This window comes from Punica granatum, chromosome 8 (genome assembly GCF_007655135.1).
Source record: "Punica granatum isolate Tunisia-2019 chromosome 8, ASM765513v2, whole genome shotgun sequence".
NCBI lineage: Eukaryota > Viridiplantae > Streptophyta > Magnoliopsida > Myrtales > Lythraceae > Punica > Punica granatum.
In genome coordinates, this window is record NC_045134.1 from 20,695,041 (window position 1) to 20,707,056 (window position 12,016).

The 12,016-nt window shown below is 36.0% G+C and overlaps 1 protein-coding gene and 1 long non-coding RNA gene across 2 annotated transcripts; both read right to left on the reverse strand.

Moving 5' to 3' along the window:
- Positions 1-1,705: 1,705 nt before the first annotated feature.
- Positions 1,706-3,245, reverse strand: LOC116187130 (probable aspartic proteinase GIP2). The gene has a single exon (XM_031515731.1). The coding sequence runs from the start codon at positions 3,209-3,211 to the stop codon at positions 1,877-1,879; it is 1,335 nt and encodes a 444-aa protein (XP_031371591.1). The 5' UTR covers positions 3,212-3,245; the 3' UTR covers positions 1,706-1,876.
- Positions 3,246-6,658: 3,413 nt separating this feature from the next.
- LOC116189345 lies at positions 6,659-7,465 on the reverse strand. The gene is made up of 2 exons (XR_004152380.1): positions 7,215-7,465; positions 6,659-6,970 (listed from the first exon to the last, which is right to left on the reverse strand). It is a non-coding gene; the product is annotated as an uncharacterized LOC116189345 (long non-coding RNA).
- Between the last annotated feature and the right edge of the window lie 4,551 nt (positions 7,466-12,016).

Consider the following 12,016-nt stretch of genomic DNA (forward strand, 5'->3'; position numbering starts at 1 on the left):
CCCCTTATGTTGTGTTACAAGATGCCGTTTGTTGTTACTGTTACATTGGATGAATAATTAATGTTGTGCTAAAATCGTAACTTAACTTGAAAATCGTGCTTTTCTATGTTATTTTTTAAAGATCGTAATATATTTAGGAAAAAAGAATAGGTCATTCGTTTTTGTGCTACTATCAAAAAGTCATGCTATATTTAAGAAAAAAATATAAAGATAGTGCATTTATATATTATTTTTTAAAAATCGTGTTATATTTAGAAAACAAATACAAATATAGTGTTTTCTGCGTAATTAACCTTTTTATAAAATATGATTTGTTCCTTCATTGATACTTAGATGTTATATGATTTTAATTTTTTTATTATACAAAAGTTTTCCCATTTGATTTTTCGTTATATTTTCGTACAGTGTCGCGTTAAAAGAGGGAAAAAAACAATAAATTGACTTTTAAAGGTTAAATTTACAATGCGTTGAAGGCGAGTGCTCCGATGCCCAGTTAAAAAATGACCCTTGAATCAGTAGACAGAAGATGCCTCTCTCTATGACATCATGATTGGACATGTGACACGATCTGATTGATGGGGCAGGAAATGAGACAAGAATATGGGGCAAAGGATTTGCATCCTAGAAAGAAAAACCAGCGAGATTGTTTTATCTATTTATTCCGCTCCTTAAAAATAAATTTTGAATGTACTTCTTAATAGTTGATCTTTTTATAGGTCGAATTTAGTTCGAATTGATTTAGTTTAAACTCATTAGACTCTCAAATTCCATAATATACACTCAAAAAATTGAACTGCTAGAAAGTCAGCTTAAATATAGTTATCTTGGTAATGTCTTTAACTAAACAAAAATGCTGAATCTATATATGTTACTTGATAAGTTTATTGCTATTGGACCAATTGAAAAATATAATCCTAGGCCCACGACACAATTTGGTCCCTGTGGACCATCCAAGGTAATTAATTGCTTGGAAAACGATCTATTTTATCAATATATTGTCTGGTCTTTTAATAATTGATCGTCCCTACAAATTTATTTGAGGGAGCATAAAAGTATTGGGGATTCGCTGCATCCTATATATATGTTTACAGGTTATTATAAAATGAAATCTTGCACTAATATGGATTAATTTAAGCGGTTCAATTTTTGTTTCCATTAAATAAGATTTCGGGTTCAAGTCTTATAAATGGAGAAAATTTACGTCGAGAGAATTTTATCCCTTAATGGCCAACCTGGTTCGATTGGACTAGTTTGAGACCAATTAAACTTTTGAATATCAAAGTGTAAAAAAAAAAATCAAATCCTGTGATTTAGTAGGGGATGGAAGACAGAAGGAACTGAAGGGGGTAAGAAAATCCCACAAGTGCATATTGAATTCGAAACCCCTTCATTTTAAAATGAGGATGCGAGTATCTCGGCACTCAATTCCTTTGCGGATGCACCATATGTATTGACATCGTGTGATAAAATTTCTCTCTAACAATTAGAATATTTACCCATTCCGTGCCTCTGGACAAAGTTCATCACGTGCCAAGGGAAAACCTTATGTTGCGTTTGGTTTCAGAGTTAAAGTAACTTTGACTTTGATTTTGATTTTGATTGTGAAAAATGACAAATGTGATGATATTATAAATTTTACTTGGAAAACGTGTGTTTTTGTTGTGTAGTGGATAGAGTTAAAATCAAAATCATGATTCTAAAATCAAACTATCAAACCAAACAAGCCTTTATAGTTTAGGAATAGACAATAAAATTATCCGTACTTACAACCTTTTTCTCAAAGAACATTCACTTAATTCCATGTCAAAGACTTATTCATCCAAATGATGAAACGAATATGTATACATATAGGTCAATATTGCAATGCCATATACTCTCAAGCAGTGGAAGTGAAATTGAAGTTACCACAAGTAGTTTGTCTGCCCAAGAGAGTGTTACTGAACCCAACCCTAGACCTCGCCAGATCAAACTGTATTAGATTGTTCTCCAACTGGTACCCTCCAATCACTATAGCGGTTTGGACGTAAGGCCCTCCATCGACAACACCGAGACAAAGGACGTCATTATTGATCTGAACCATCGAGTTCGAGCCCGTGATAGTCCATATAGTGTCCTTGTTTTGCAGTGTTAAGTAGATGTGCGGCACCACTGGTCCAACACGCGTGCCTGGGATGTTCTTTGAGCTGAAGCACACCTCAAAGGGCCTGACTGCTCCGACCCTAGTGATGTTCCTTGCAGCCGCTTCGGAGATGAATGCCTTTGTGAATGCTGCAAAGATGGAAGTTTCGAGGACCGTGTACCGATTGACTGTGCTCAGCTTGGTGCCCCCGAGACCATTGCTTTTTATGGTCAATAGGGTTGAGTTCAACGACAGGAGCTTGTCTCCCACAGTGATGGACTTGACACCGATGAAGTACTCGTAGGATGGCTCACCCACGAAGGCGGCAGCGGATGTACTGATTGGGTTGCTCAAGAGCGGCGTGTAAGTCAATGATTGGGACTCGTCGATGTTTGGGAGGAGATTGTATGGTCCATCCCCGAAGAAAATGACCCCACTTGAGGTGGCCGAGGACGGGAGGCAGATGGCGAACTTCCTAGGGAAGCCAAAGGCAGATGAGAGCTGAGCCGGCAATGCGATATTGGTGCTACCAAGTGGCACCATGCCAGTAACTCCGCTGGCAAGCCGCTCCAGTTGGAGATCATAGCCGCAAACGAATAGGAACTGAGGCACGCTCACCATCCTTCCCGGGTTTGAACCATCAGTCGAGGGCAACGAGAGAACATCCGAGCCGAGGTCACCGTTAAAGTCAACCCGGGTGACAGTTTCTTCCCCGCTGAGGACACAGGTGTTGTTATTGCACCCTGGTGCAGGAGATCCATTGCACCCGCCGCAGTAACTATGTGTGCCGAGAGCACATTGAGCGGATCCGCACCGAGATGGGCGGAAGGTTGAGGAGATGTATTTTGGTTTGTCGCATGCGACCCAAAAGTGCCGGCCCCCGAGGTCGACCACGAGGCTCAGCGGCACTGGTGGAGTCCTCTGGTGGATACGGGTAAGGTACTGGGAGGTCCGACCGTCCTTTGCGACAGGGAGGACAAGGGCTTTGGGCCGGAAAGATTGTTGGGCGAGAGACGACAAGAGGAAGACGAACAGAAGGGAAAAGATGAAGAGAACATTATGTGAGTTAACAGAAGGAGAGGCCATGGCCATTTTCGATCAGATCGGTGGGTGAAGTTAAGTTGCAGAAGAGTGTGTAAGGACAAGTTTAATTTATATAAAATGTTCATGGCCAAGTTGGGGAGAGGGAAGGAGCCATTGCAAGTGGCTGAAGTTAAGACTGTCAAAGCTGGCAGCTTCCGTACAGTCAAGGCTGGCTGCTTCCGTACAGTCAAGGCTAGCTGCTTTCTCCTATATGGTTGTGCGTGAAGATTATTCAACGACCACTCCCACGCGGCATGAATAATTCGAGATTTTAATTAGTTTGATGAATTACTTAGGAGTCATTTGGTTCGGTATTGTTAGATTACTGGAAATTTATAATTGTAAAGAAAATTTTAACCGTAGAATCATTTTCCTAGTACTATAGGAAGGATTGTGAGACTGTTATATTAAGTGTAGTGAATTATTGAAAAATTGAGTAATCATGTAATATTAGTTTATAAAAATCCATATTAATTTATATACTGGTGTTAACTTGTGGGATCCACCATGGTATTGTTAAAATACGATGTGCCAAGAAGGGAAAGTTTTTCACACCTATTACCTTAAAGTTTTTACCACCCTGGGTTAAACCTTTCCACCTATACATGTGATAATAGGTGGGAAGTCCGGACCCAAGTTAGAGAATAAAAGACGGATAGGACTATTTCCACCCCTTGAATGGCTAATCCACCCCTTTTTCTGTTCATCTTACGAAAATACCCACAATACTTATTAATTACAATAGGTAATATGGATAAAGACTCCTTAAATCACTCTCTAAATTTTCATATCTTCAATTCTTAACTAATGAATACAACTTACTTTCCATTTCAACAATTTTCGTCTCTTAACTCTAAATATCCACTACCCAAAATTATTTTATACATATTTCTAACTTTTGTACACTAAATAAGCAAAAAATTATAATATTACTCATATAACCTGAAATCATATTTATTTAGTGTTCCACTATTCATTTAATTTTAATTAAAAATAAAAAGTAAGAAAGAACCAACTCCTCATATTTAAATAAAATGATTTTCATGACAAATATAAATACACAACAACTTCAATTAATAAGAAAATATATGTAAACTTATTGGTTTTTATATTAATTGAGATTCTTTTATTTTTATTGTTGTTTATTTTTTCAGGAAAAAGCATGTATATAAGCAATGAGTTTGTGCTTTTCCAAATAATATATTTATATAGTTACACTCATATAGTTATTCTTTTTAATTTTCGTTAAGTTTGATCATAATCTTTCTAACTTGTGAAATATCAATTTAAATAATATTTATGAATTTATAATTCAAATAATTAGTGCATGATAACAAGAACTTTGAATACATCATTGTCAGTTATCTCCCTTGGGGCAAGAACGTTGTCTCATAAGGGAACACATATTCTAAATATTTATTTTTTTTGTACTTTTAAATAAATATTTAATTTTGTAGATATATATAAATTTTACTGTGTTATGAAGATTTCTAACCAAATATTAGGATACGGTAAAAAAAGATATTTTGTACAAAGAGATAGCATTTTTTTTCTCATTCGTAATAGAAAAAATGGAATTTTTAAAGTTATAGGATGGGGTATGCCCATTTTTAGTATAAATAAAAAAAAAGTTTAAGATAAGTAAGTTTAATGCATTAGATAGTGATTTAAGGAGTTTATCCATATTTAATTAAAGTAATTAATGTGCAATAAGAACATTTTGGTACAATGGATAATAAATGGAGCGTATTAGCCAAAACATGGTGGAAATAACCTCAGCCTAAAAGAAAAGGACATTACACATTTTGTAAAAGTGGAGTAGTATCATTTTTATACTCAATTATTTATTTCCCTGAAAATGATATTGTGCACAACTTTCTATGTATAAAATACATGTAGAAAGAAAAGATGAATTTAGTGCTATTGGAGTGTTAGCCTACTTTTCAGTTGTGGTGTCTCGGGTTCTAATAGATCCCGCATTTATTTCTTCTATCATTTTTCATTTTGTTTTGGTAAAAAATATTATCATTAAATCCTTCTCTTTTAATTTGAAAACATCACAAGTAATAAATTTATAAGATCTCGACTATCCAATAAAAATATGAATAATTTAATAAAATGGTTAGTTTCATTAAAATGTATATTATAAACTAATGATATTAAGCTAAATTTTTGTTCCAAGCTTTACATTAGGTACTTTATATAACAATCTCGATGCTTAGCAAGAATAGTATAGTAAGATAATGTAATTCGAGAAGTACCAATAAAATAATAATACTACTAATAATAATAATAATTATTATTATTATTATTATTATCTGAAAATATTAATGATACAAATATATAATATTCCTATATATAACTGCTTGCCGCATCGAAGCGCAACCTTTCCCCCTATTACTAATAGTAATGGACAAGTAATAAAATTTAAAAATACAAACTTAGCAGCTTATATTAATTATATATTCCTGCATACCCGTCCTAGAATCACCCTATTAAATGCTATCTACAAATTGATTTCTTATTCTACTGCGACCGGTTAACGATAATTCATGTACACATATGACAAAATAACTATCTTGCTTCCATTTCTGTGCAGGGCTTTATCGCCGAAGCACATGAGATCTACCCATGAATAATGACCCCATAATTACTGCATAAAAAATTTGGAATTTGCGACGGAATTCTATATGGAAGTTTTGTAGGATACTTCTTAAAAAAATAATAAGAGAAAATAATCAATTTTTGACAGAAATTTCATCCAAAATAGTAAGCATTTTTAGATGAACTTAATTTCAGCCTGACCTTTTAAAAAAAACTTCAAAAAATAAAATGATTTTCGAATCTTCATAAAAAAATCTCGTAAAAATATAAAAGTACTTCCGATGGAACTTTTGACAGGAAATCTTCATGAAAATTTTTGAAAAAAAATATTGTAAAGAATGAACAAATTTAGACTAGCAAAGAGTTTTAAGGGGTTCCTCCAGTATAGTGGCCAAGAATTCGAACCTCTTTTACGGGGAATTAATTGTGTTGGACGAATCGGTGCGGTTTGGACTATTGTCTAGTTCAGTTGATTCAATTAATTTTTTCCCAAAAAAAAAAAAGTCCAATGCGCACTACGCCGACAACCCACCCAAAACCCACCCCCCTTAAAAGAAAAAAAAAATAAAGAACCGAATTTTCTTACAGGAGATGAATTTCCTTGGAATCTTTACTTTGATTGGCTTCACCGGATTACATTTTTTTTATTACAGAGACTATAAATACTTTATTTTTTATTTGCAGCATCTCATTTTTTCGAAATACAATCAGTCCCTATTAATTCAAATTTAATCCAGATAGATCTACTTTCTCAAGAACTGTTAAAGCAATCATAATTTTTTTTAATTCAAAAATTTGATCCGGAGAGTTTACTTTAGAAGAAGAGGTGCCGAACTATTTGAATAAATTCACTTTAATATAGAAACTTTATTTGATCCATTTAATATAACTAGGAATGTTACACGTGCGTTCCACATGGAAGTTCCTTTCGAGAGTGAAAAAGTAATTTAGAATTACATAGGAACATATTGAATAGTAATAGTAAGCATATATTACTTATAAAAGCCAAAGTCTGTAACAAGTCAAAGGAAAACCGCAGGTTTTAAATAATGCCGCACCACTCCATGCATTAGGAAACAATGGAAGCATGGCTTCTAAAGGGCTCACAACTCCTTGGGACAGGCCAATGGCCCAAACCCAGTCATCAATTAATGGAGATATTCCCTATCGAAAAGGAAAAAAAATTAATAGAGATGTTAACGTGTCATTGAGATTATATCAATAAACAAAATAATCCTACTATATGAGAAAGTACTTTTGTTTTACTTCTATCATTAATCTACCAACCAATTCCCTCAGGAAAAGAATGTCAAATTTCTGATAGCGAGTAATTCAACAAGAGCAAATTCGTTGCCTTTTTAACATGTATAATTGAAAATAAGACTGGTAGACAAGGGTGTGTGGTTACTGTGAATGGTCTGTAGTCCTTGCATAGTGAAGATGAGACAAACTATGTTGAAGTCTTTATCATGGTGTCTGGAAGAGCGATTGCCTCGATGAGTTTCTAGAGCGGCCCCCATATCGGAGTCATCTCCTGAAAGTCTTGGACACATATATGATCAGAAGAGCAAAATGTAATGGATCTAGAATACTTGATTTTAAATGGAGGAGGCTGTACATGGAGCGAGATGAATGGGCATCTGAGAGTTGATGCCAAACGGTTTTTTCAGACAAGATCAAAAGAGGTAGTTGTAAAGGAGAAATTTATATTTGAAGAGAAGAGGCCATTATTGAAGAAACACGTGCAAAACGGTGCATATTATCATTTGTAGGGGCATATGTCGGCGTCAATGCCTGATGGTCAAGCAGTGTTGGTTCTCTTGAGCATGTGAGAGTGAGGAAGCAGGAGTAGAGGTCCCTTCGCCTATCATTTGATTGGAATACGAAGAAAACACTTATTTTTTTCATATAGAGTAATATTTTTTTTTTAACATTAAGATGTTACAATTGGAATCAGTGAAACCACACGAATGAGTTTCTTTAATATAGAATAGTAGATTCATATTACGAAAAAGTTGTTCATAAATTTGTCCTTCGACTGGGAACGGGTGGAGGTAAGAGATGTGCATAGATGTAACAATTAAAAAAAAAAAAAGAAGAAGGAATTATGACATTGAAAATGTGTTGCATATGGAAAAGGTGCAATTGATAGCTCTAAGTGTGAAAAGGCTTCAGAAACTTTACATCTTCTATTGCAGGTTTAGATAAGTTTTTTTTAAATAATTAAAATGAAGTGACTTATGAAAAGAAGATTTTTCATTTGATCTCTAGAGATGCATGATTTAATTGAATGCCTATATTTGATGGAAAAGACACCGTTAAACTGAAGGGTCATGCTTCACAATAATAAGATGTATTAATATAAATATTGTTCACATACGGTGAAAGCATAGAATAGAGAATACAAGATTGTCTATGGACATTGAACGAGTGAATTAGTATCTACAAGAAGTGTCCAGATGCATTGCATGATAAAATGGAAATTTTGCATAATTCCCATTTTACTGTTCAATGTATGTAAACAATTATTATAATTCATATTTTCATTTATTCAATATATCTGAATATCCCAGAAATTTTATTAATCCTTCCAACGTATTTAGACATATTTTCTATTAATATTTCAATCATGATAAAACACGACCCTTTTGTAATAGTGTCTATTAGGGAAAAGAGTTATATTTTTAATAATTTAGAAATATGATGAATATATGTCTTTTTATCGTGTTGTAATTTGCTAAGATACTTCATACATCAAAAATTAAAATTAATCTATTATTATTATTATTATTATTGTCAGCACCCCGTTTTGGTCCACCGATTGCTACAGAGGTCAAGGATAGCAAACCCCAATTGCAACACGAGCTCTGACAAAAGACAGCCCGGCCAAGCCCAGACTACTACACACAGTCAGGTCAATAGGGTCAACCGAACGGCCCCGTGAGCAAGGCACAGAGGATCACAGCGTGATAAGAATTCAAAATCGATAAACTAGCATGATCACGAGGAAGAGAGGCGAAATCGTTATTTATGTCATCCATCGGAGGGAAGTATTTTTGATTAATTGCTCAAACATTCACGGATTTTAAACTTGAGGTATTTATTTAATTTAACTTTAATTTTACATTTTTCAGAAAAGTACTATATGCAACGTTTTCAGGCCTTACGTGCGTCAAATTTGAATTTCAAAATCCGGAATAAAATTCGAGATTGAAAAATATTTTTCTGCATAATATTAATCCATGAATTTTTTTGAGCACAATGGTGGATTATTTTTCGGATGCCTGGTAGCAAAGACAAGAATTTCAGACCTCACGTGTAGCAATTTTGATTTTTTTCAAAATTCGAGTCGATGCTCGAGATTGAAAAGTATTTTTTCACATAATAATGATCCTTGAATTTTTTTGAACACAATGGTGTTTTCAGATTATTTCTCGGATATCCATCTAAAAAGAAGGGAAATTCAAAAATAATCGAGCAATTATGATCGACGTGTATTAAAAGTTCAATATTGATTTTATCGAGATTCAGTCTCCATTGATACAAATTGAAATTCTCATAGAGTCGATTATTTCTCGAATTTTTACGATTTTGAAATTCTCATTCCGAAAATGTTGACGGATTCCGAGGAGTAAATTTTTCATCCGAAAGATGCCCGTACGAAAAAATTAAATAAAACATATATATATATATATATATATATATATCTGTACGTACAGAGCAGAGGGTTACCCCCATTTTTATTTTATTCGTTCTTCTTTCTGCTTCCCTCCTGTTCTTTTCTTTTCTTTCTTTCTTCTTTTTTTTTCCCCCCTGTTTCTCCACCGAGCCTGCAGGTTGCTTTTCCCTTTCTTTTTCTTCTTCTCGGCAAACTTCTCTGATCACCCACAGCGAGCTCTGTTCTGATGCCCCTTTCTTCCTCCTTTTCTTCTTTTCCATTATCAACTTCCACCCTCTGCAACAAGAAAATGCTGACCACACCCACGATCCTCTGCATGGCTCTTGCAACTCCATGTATGCTGAGCTTCCTGCTTGCCACCATCGTCACTCTCTCCTGATGGTTTTCTTTTCCTTTTTCTTTATTTTCACCTCCTTGGCAGCCTGGTCATCTCTTGCTTTGACTGTTTCTTCCTTTTTTGGGCTCGTTTTCGTTTTTCTGTCTTCTCGGTCATACCCGAGCCTGCAATTCTTTCTCTGGAGCTTCAATCCAGACCGATATCACCTTCTCCTCCCACAGCTCATTTTTTTTCCAAAAGAACAAAAAACTCACGCCCCCAGCTCAACTTTCCGATCCCTCAGATCACCCTCAGTTCTCTCATCTCTCTCTCTCTCTCTCTCTATTGCACATCTGACGATCTTCACCGGCTTCTCCTTTTTTTCTTCCTTCTTTCCTTCGTGCTAGACCCGCCGGGGGCCATCTGATGCGGCAGACAACCTGACAAGTCGGTACCTGAAGAAAAGTAGGTTCTAACGACTCTATTTCGAAGGAAACGGTCTCAGGAGCAAAACTCACGGTCTTTGGCCGTAAAAAGACGAGATTTAGGCCGAATTCTATCGTTTAGGGTCTCAAACGGACAATTTATGTTAATTAGGGCGTTTTTTGCTATTTTAGAAAATAATTTATCTTTAAGAATATTTCGATATTGTAGGAGATAATTTATCTTTAAGAATATTTTGTTAGTTTATCTTTAAGAATATTTCGATATTTTAAGAGATAGTTTATCTTATATTTTGTTTTTTTCGATTTATTTTCGTTTTCTCTATTTAAACATTGTAAGTCCTAGGGCAAAAAATGAGTCGTCTTTTGATTATCAATAAAATTCAGAGCTTTCGTGCTTTATCCAATCTCGGATCGATTCGAGTTTGATGTCTATTTCTTGGTATTCGTAGAATCAACAGGTATAGAAGGTCGTAGTTCCGATATTCGTGCGCGAATCAACGGGTCTGTGACGGTTACTCGCGTTGTACGCTGCGTCACCATCACCACAGCTCCCTGATCTTCGTCTCCAGTTTTCACTTTCAGCTGTGGAACCATCACCATGGCCAGTTGGTTTTTCTTCTCTTCGGCTCAGGAACAGATCACAAACAACGACCTCTCTCCCTCTGATTCTGACAGCTTCCCTGGATCATCATCTCTTCCACCTCTCTTACTCGTTCCTGGGCACTTTCACCACAAGGTCACCAGTTATCCTCACCTTCTCCTTCCTCGGCTCTTCATTGACTGCACGCAGAGCTCAGAGAGAGACGGCTAGACCAGCAGCCATCTTCCTCTCCCTTTCACTCGCGGCCCTCCTGAGATAGCAGAGGCTGCCGTTGCTTATTCATGTCTGCCGCTGCTATGAAGCTCGTCCCGAGTTTGTGCATCCCTACGACCCCTCCTCGAACTCCCTGAGCTCGAACCCCTGAGCTAAGCTCCTATTGCCTTCCTCTCTCTTTATTCCTTTGTTCATGTCCGCATTATCTCATTGGCTCTTCCTTGCAGCTCAATCCAATCACCCCCTTCACTCTTCCCCGAGCTTTAACAGCTGCTGTTCCCCCCCCCCCCCCTCCCCCAGAGGTTCCGGGGTCGGACAGCCAGAAGCCATTAAGCCGATGTTCGTCTCAAGCTATTCCTTGAGGAACCGCTGCTGTCCCCCTCACTGGGGTTCAGCCGGCCCTCCCTCAATGTGTGGCTGCCTTGAACAAAAGCTGGAACGCACTCGAGTACCCCTTCCCAATGTTGGTTCGTGACAATTCTCAAGACTTATTCAGGTCCTCCCGACAATAACTCGGGAGAGGTACAATAATCTCGAGTTTAGTGGCATGTTTAGGGCTCCTTTTATCGATTGACTTGATGATATTGACAGGATTGCCGTGAAACTTATATTTCAACCAAAAAATAGCATGAACCAGTTTAATTATTAAACTTGACTCTTTTAAAATTGGCATGTTATGATGAAAATCGACTCAAACACGAATATTGACTTTTTAAAGAATCGGATAAAAAAATTGGTTGTCTGAAATGAGAACGAATCCACACTAATTGAATTTCATGCTCACTCGGCCTAAAGGAATAAAACCGACTAAAAAAATTAAATCGGCTTAATTGATCACTAGAGCTTAAAAATCGGCAAATTAAATATTGACGTGATTTTGTTTTCCCATGATTCGTGTGTTTTTAAAGTGTTCATCGTCATTTTTTAATTAAAACCTCACATGAACTAGATTACT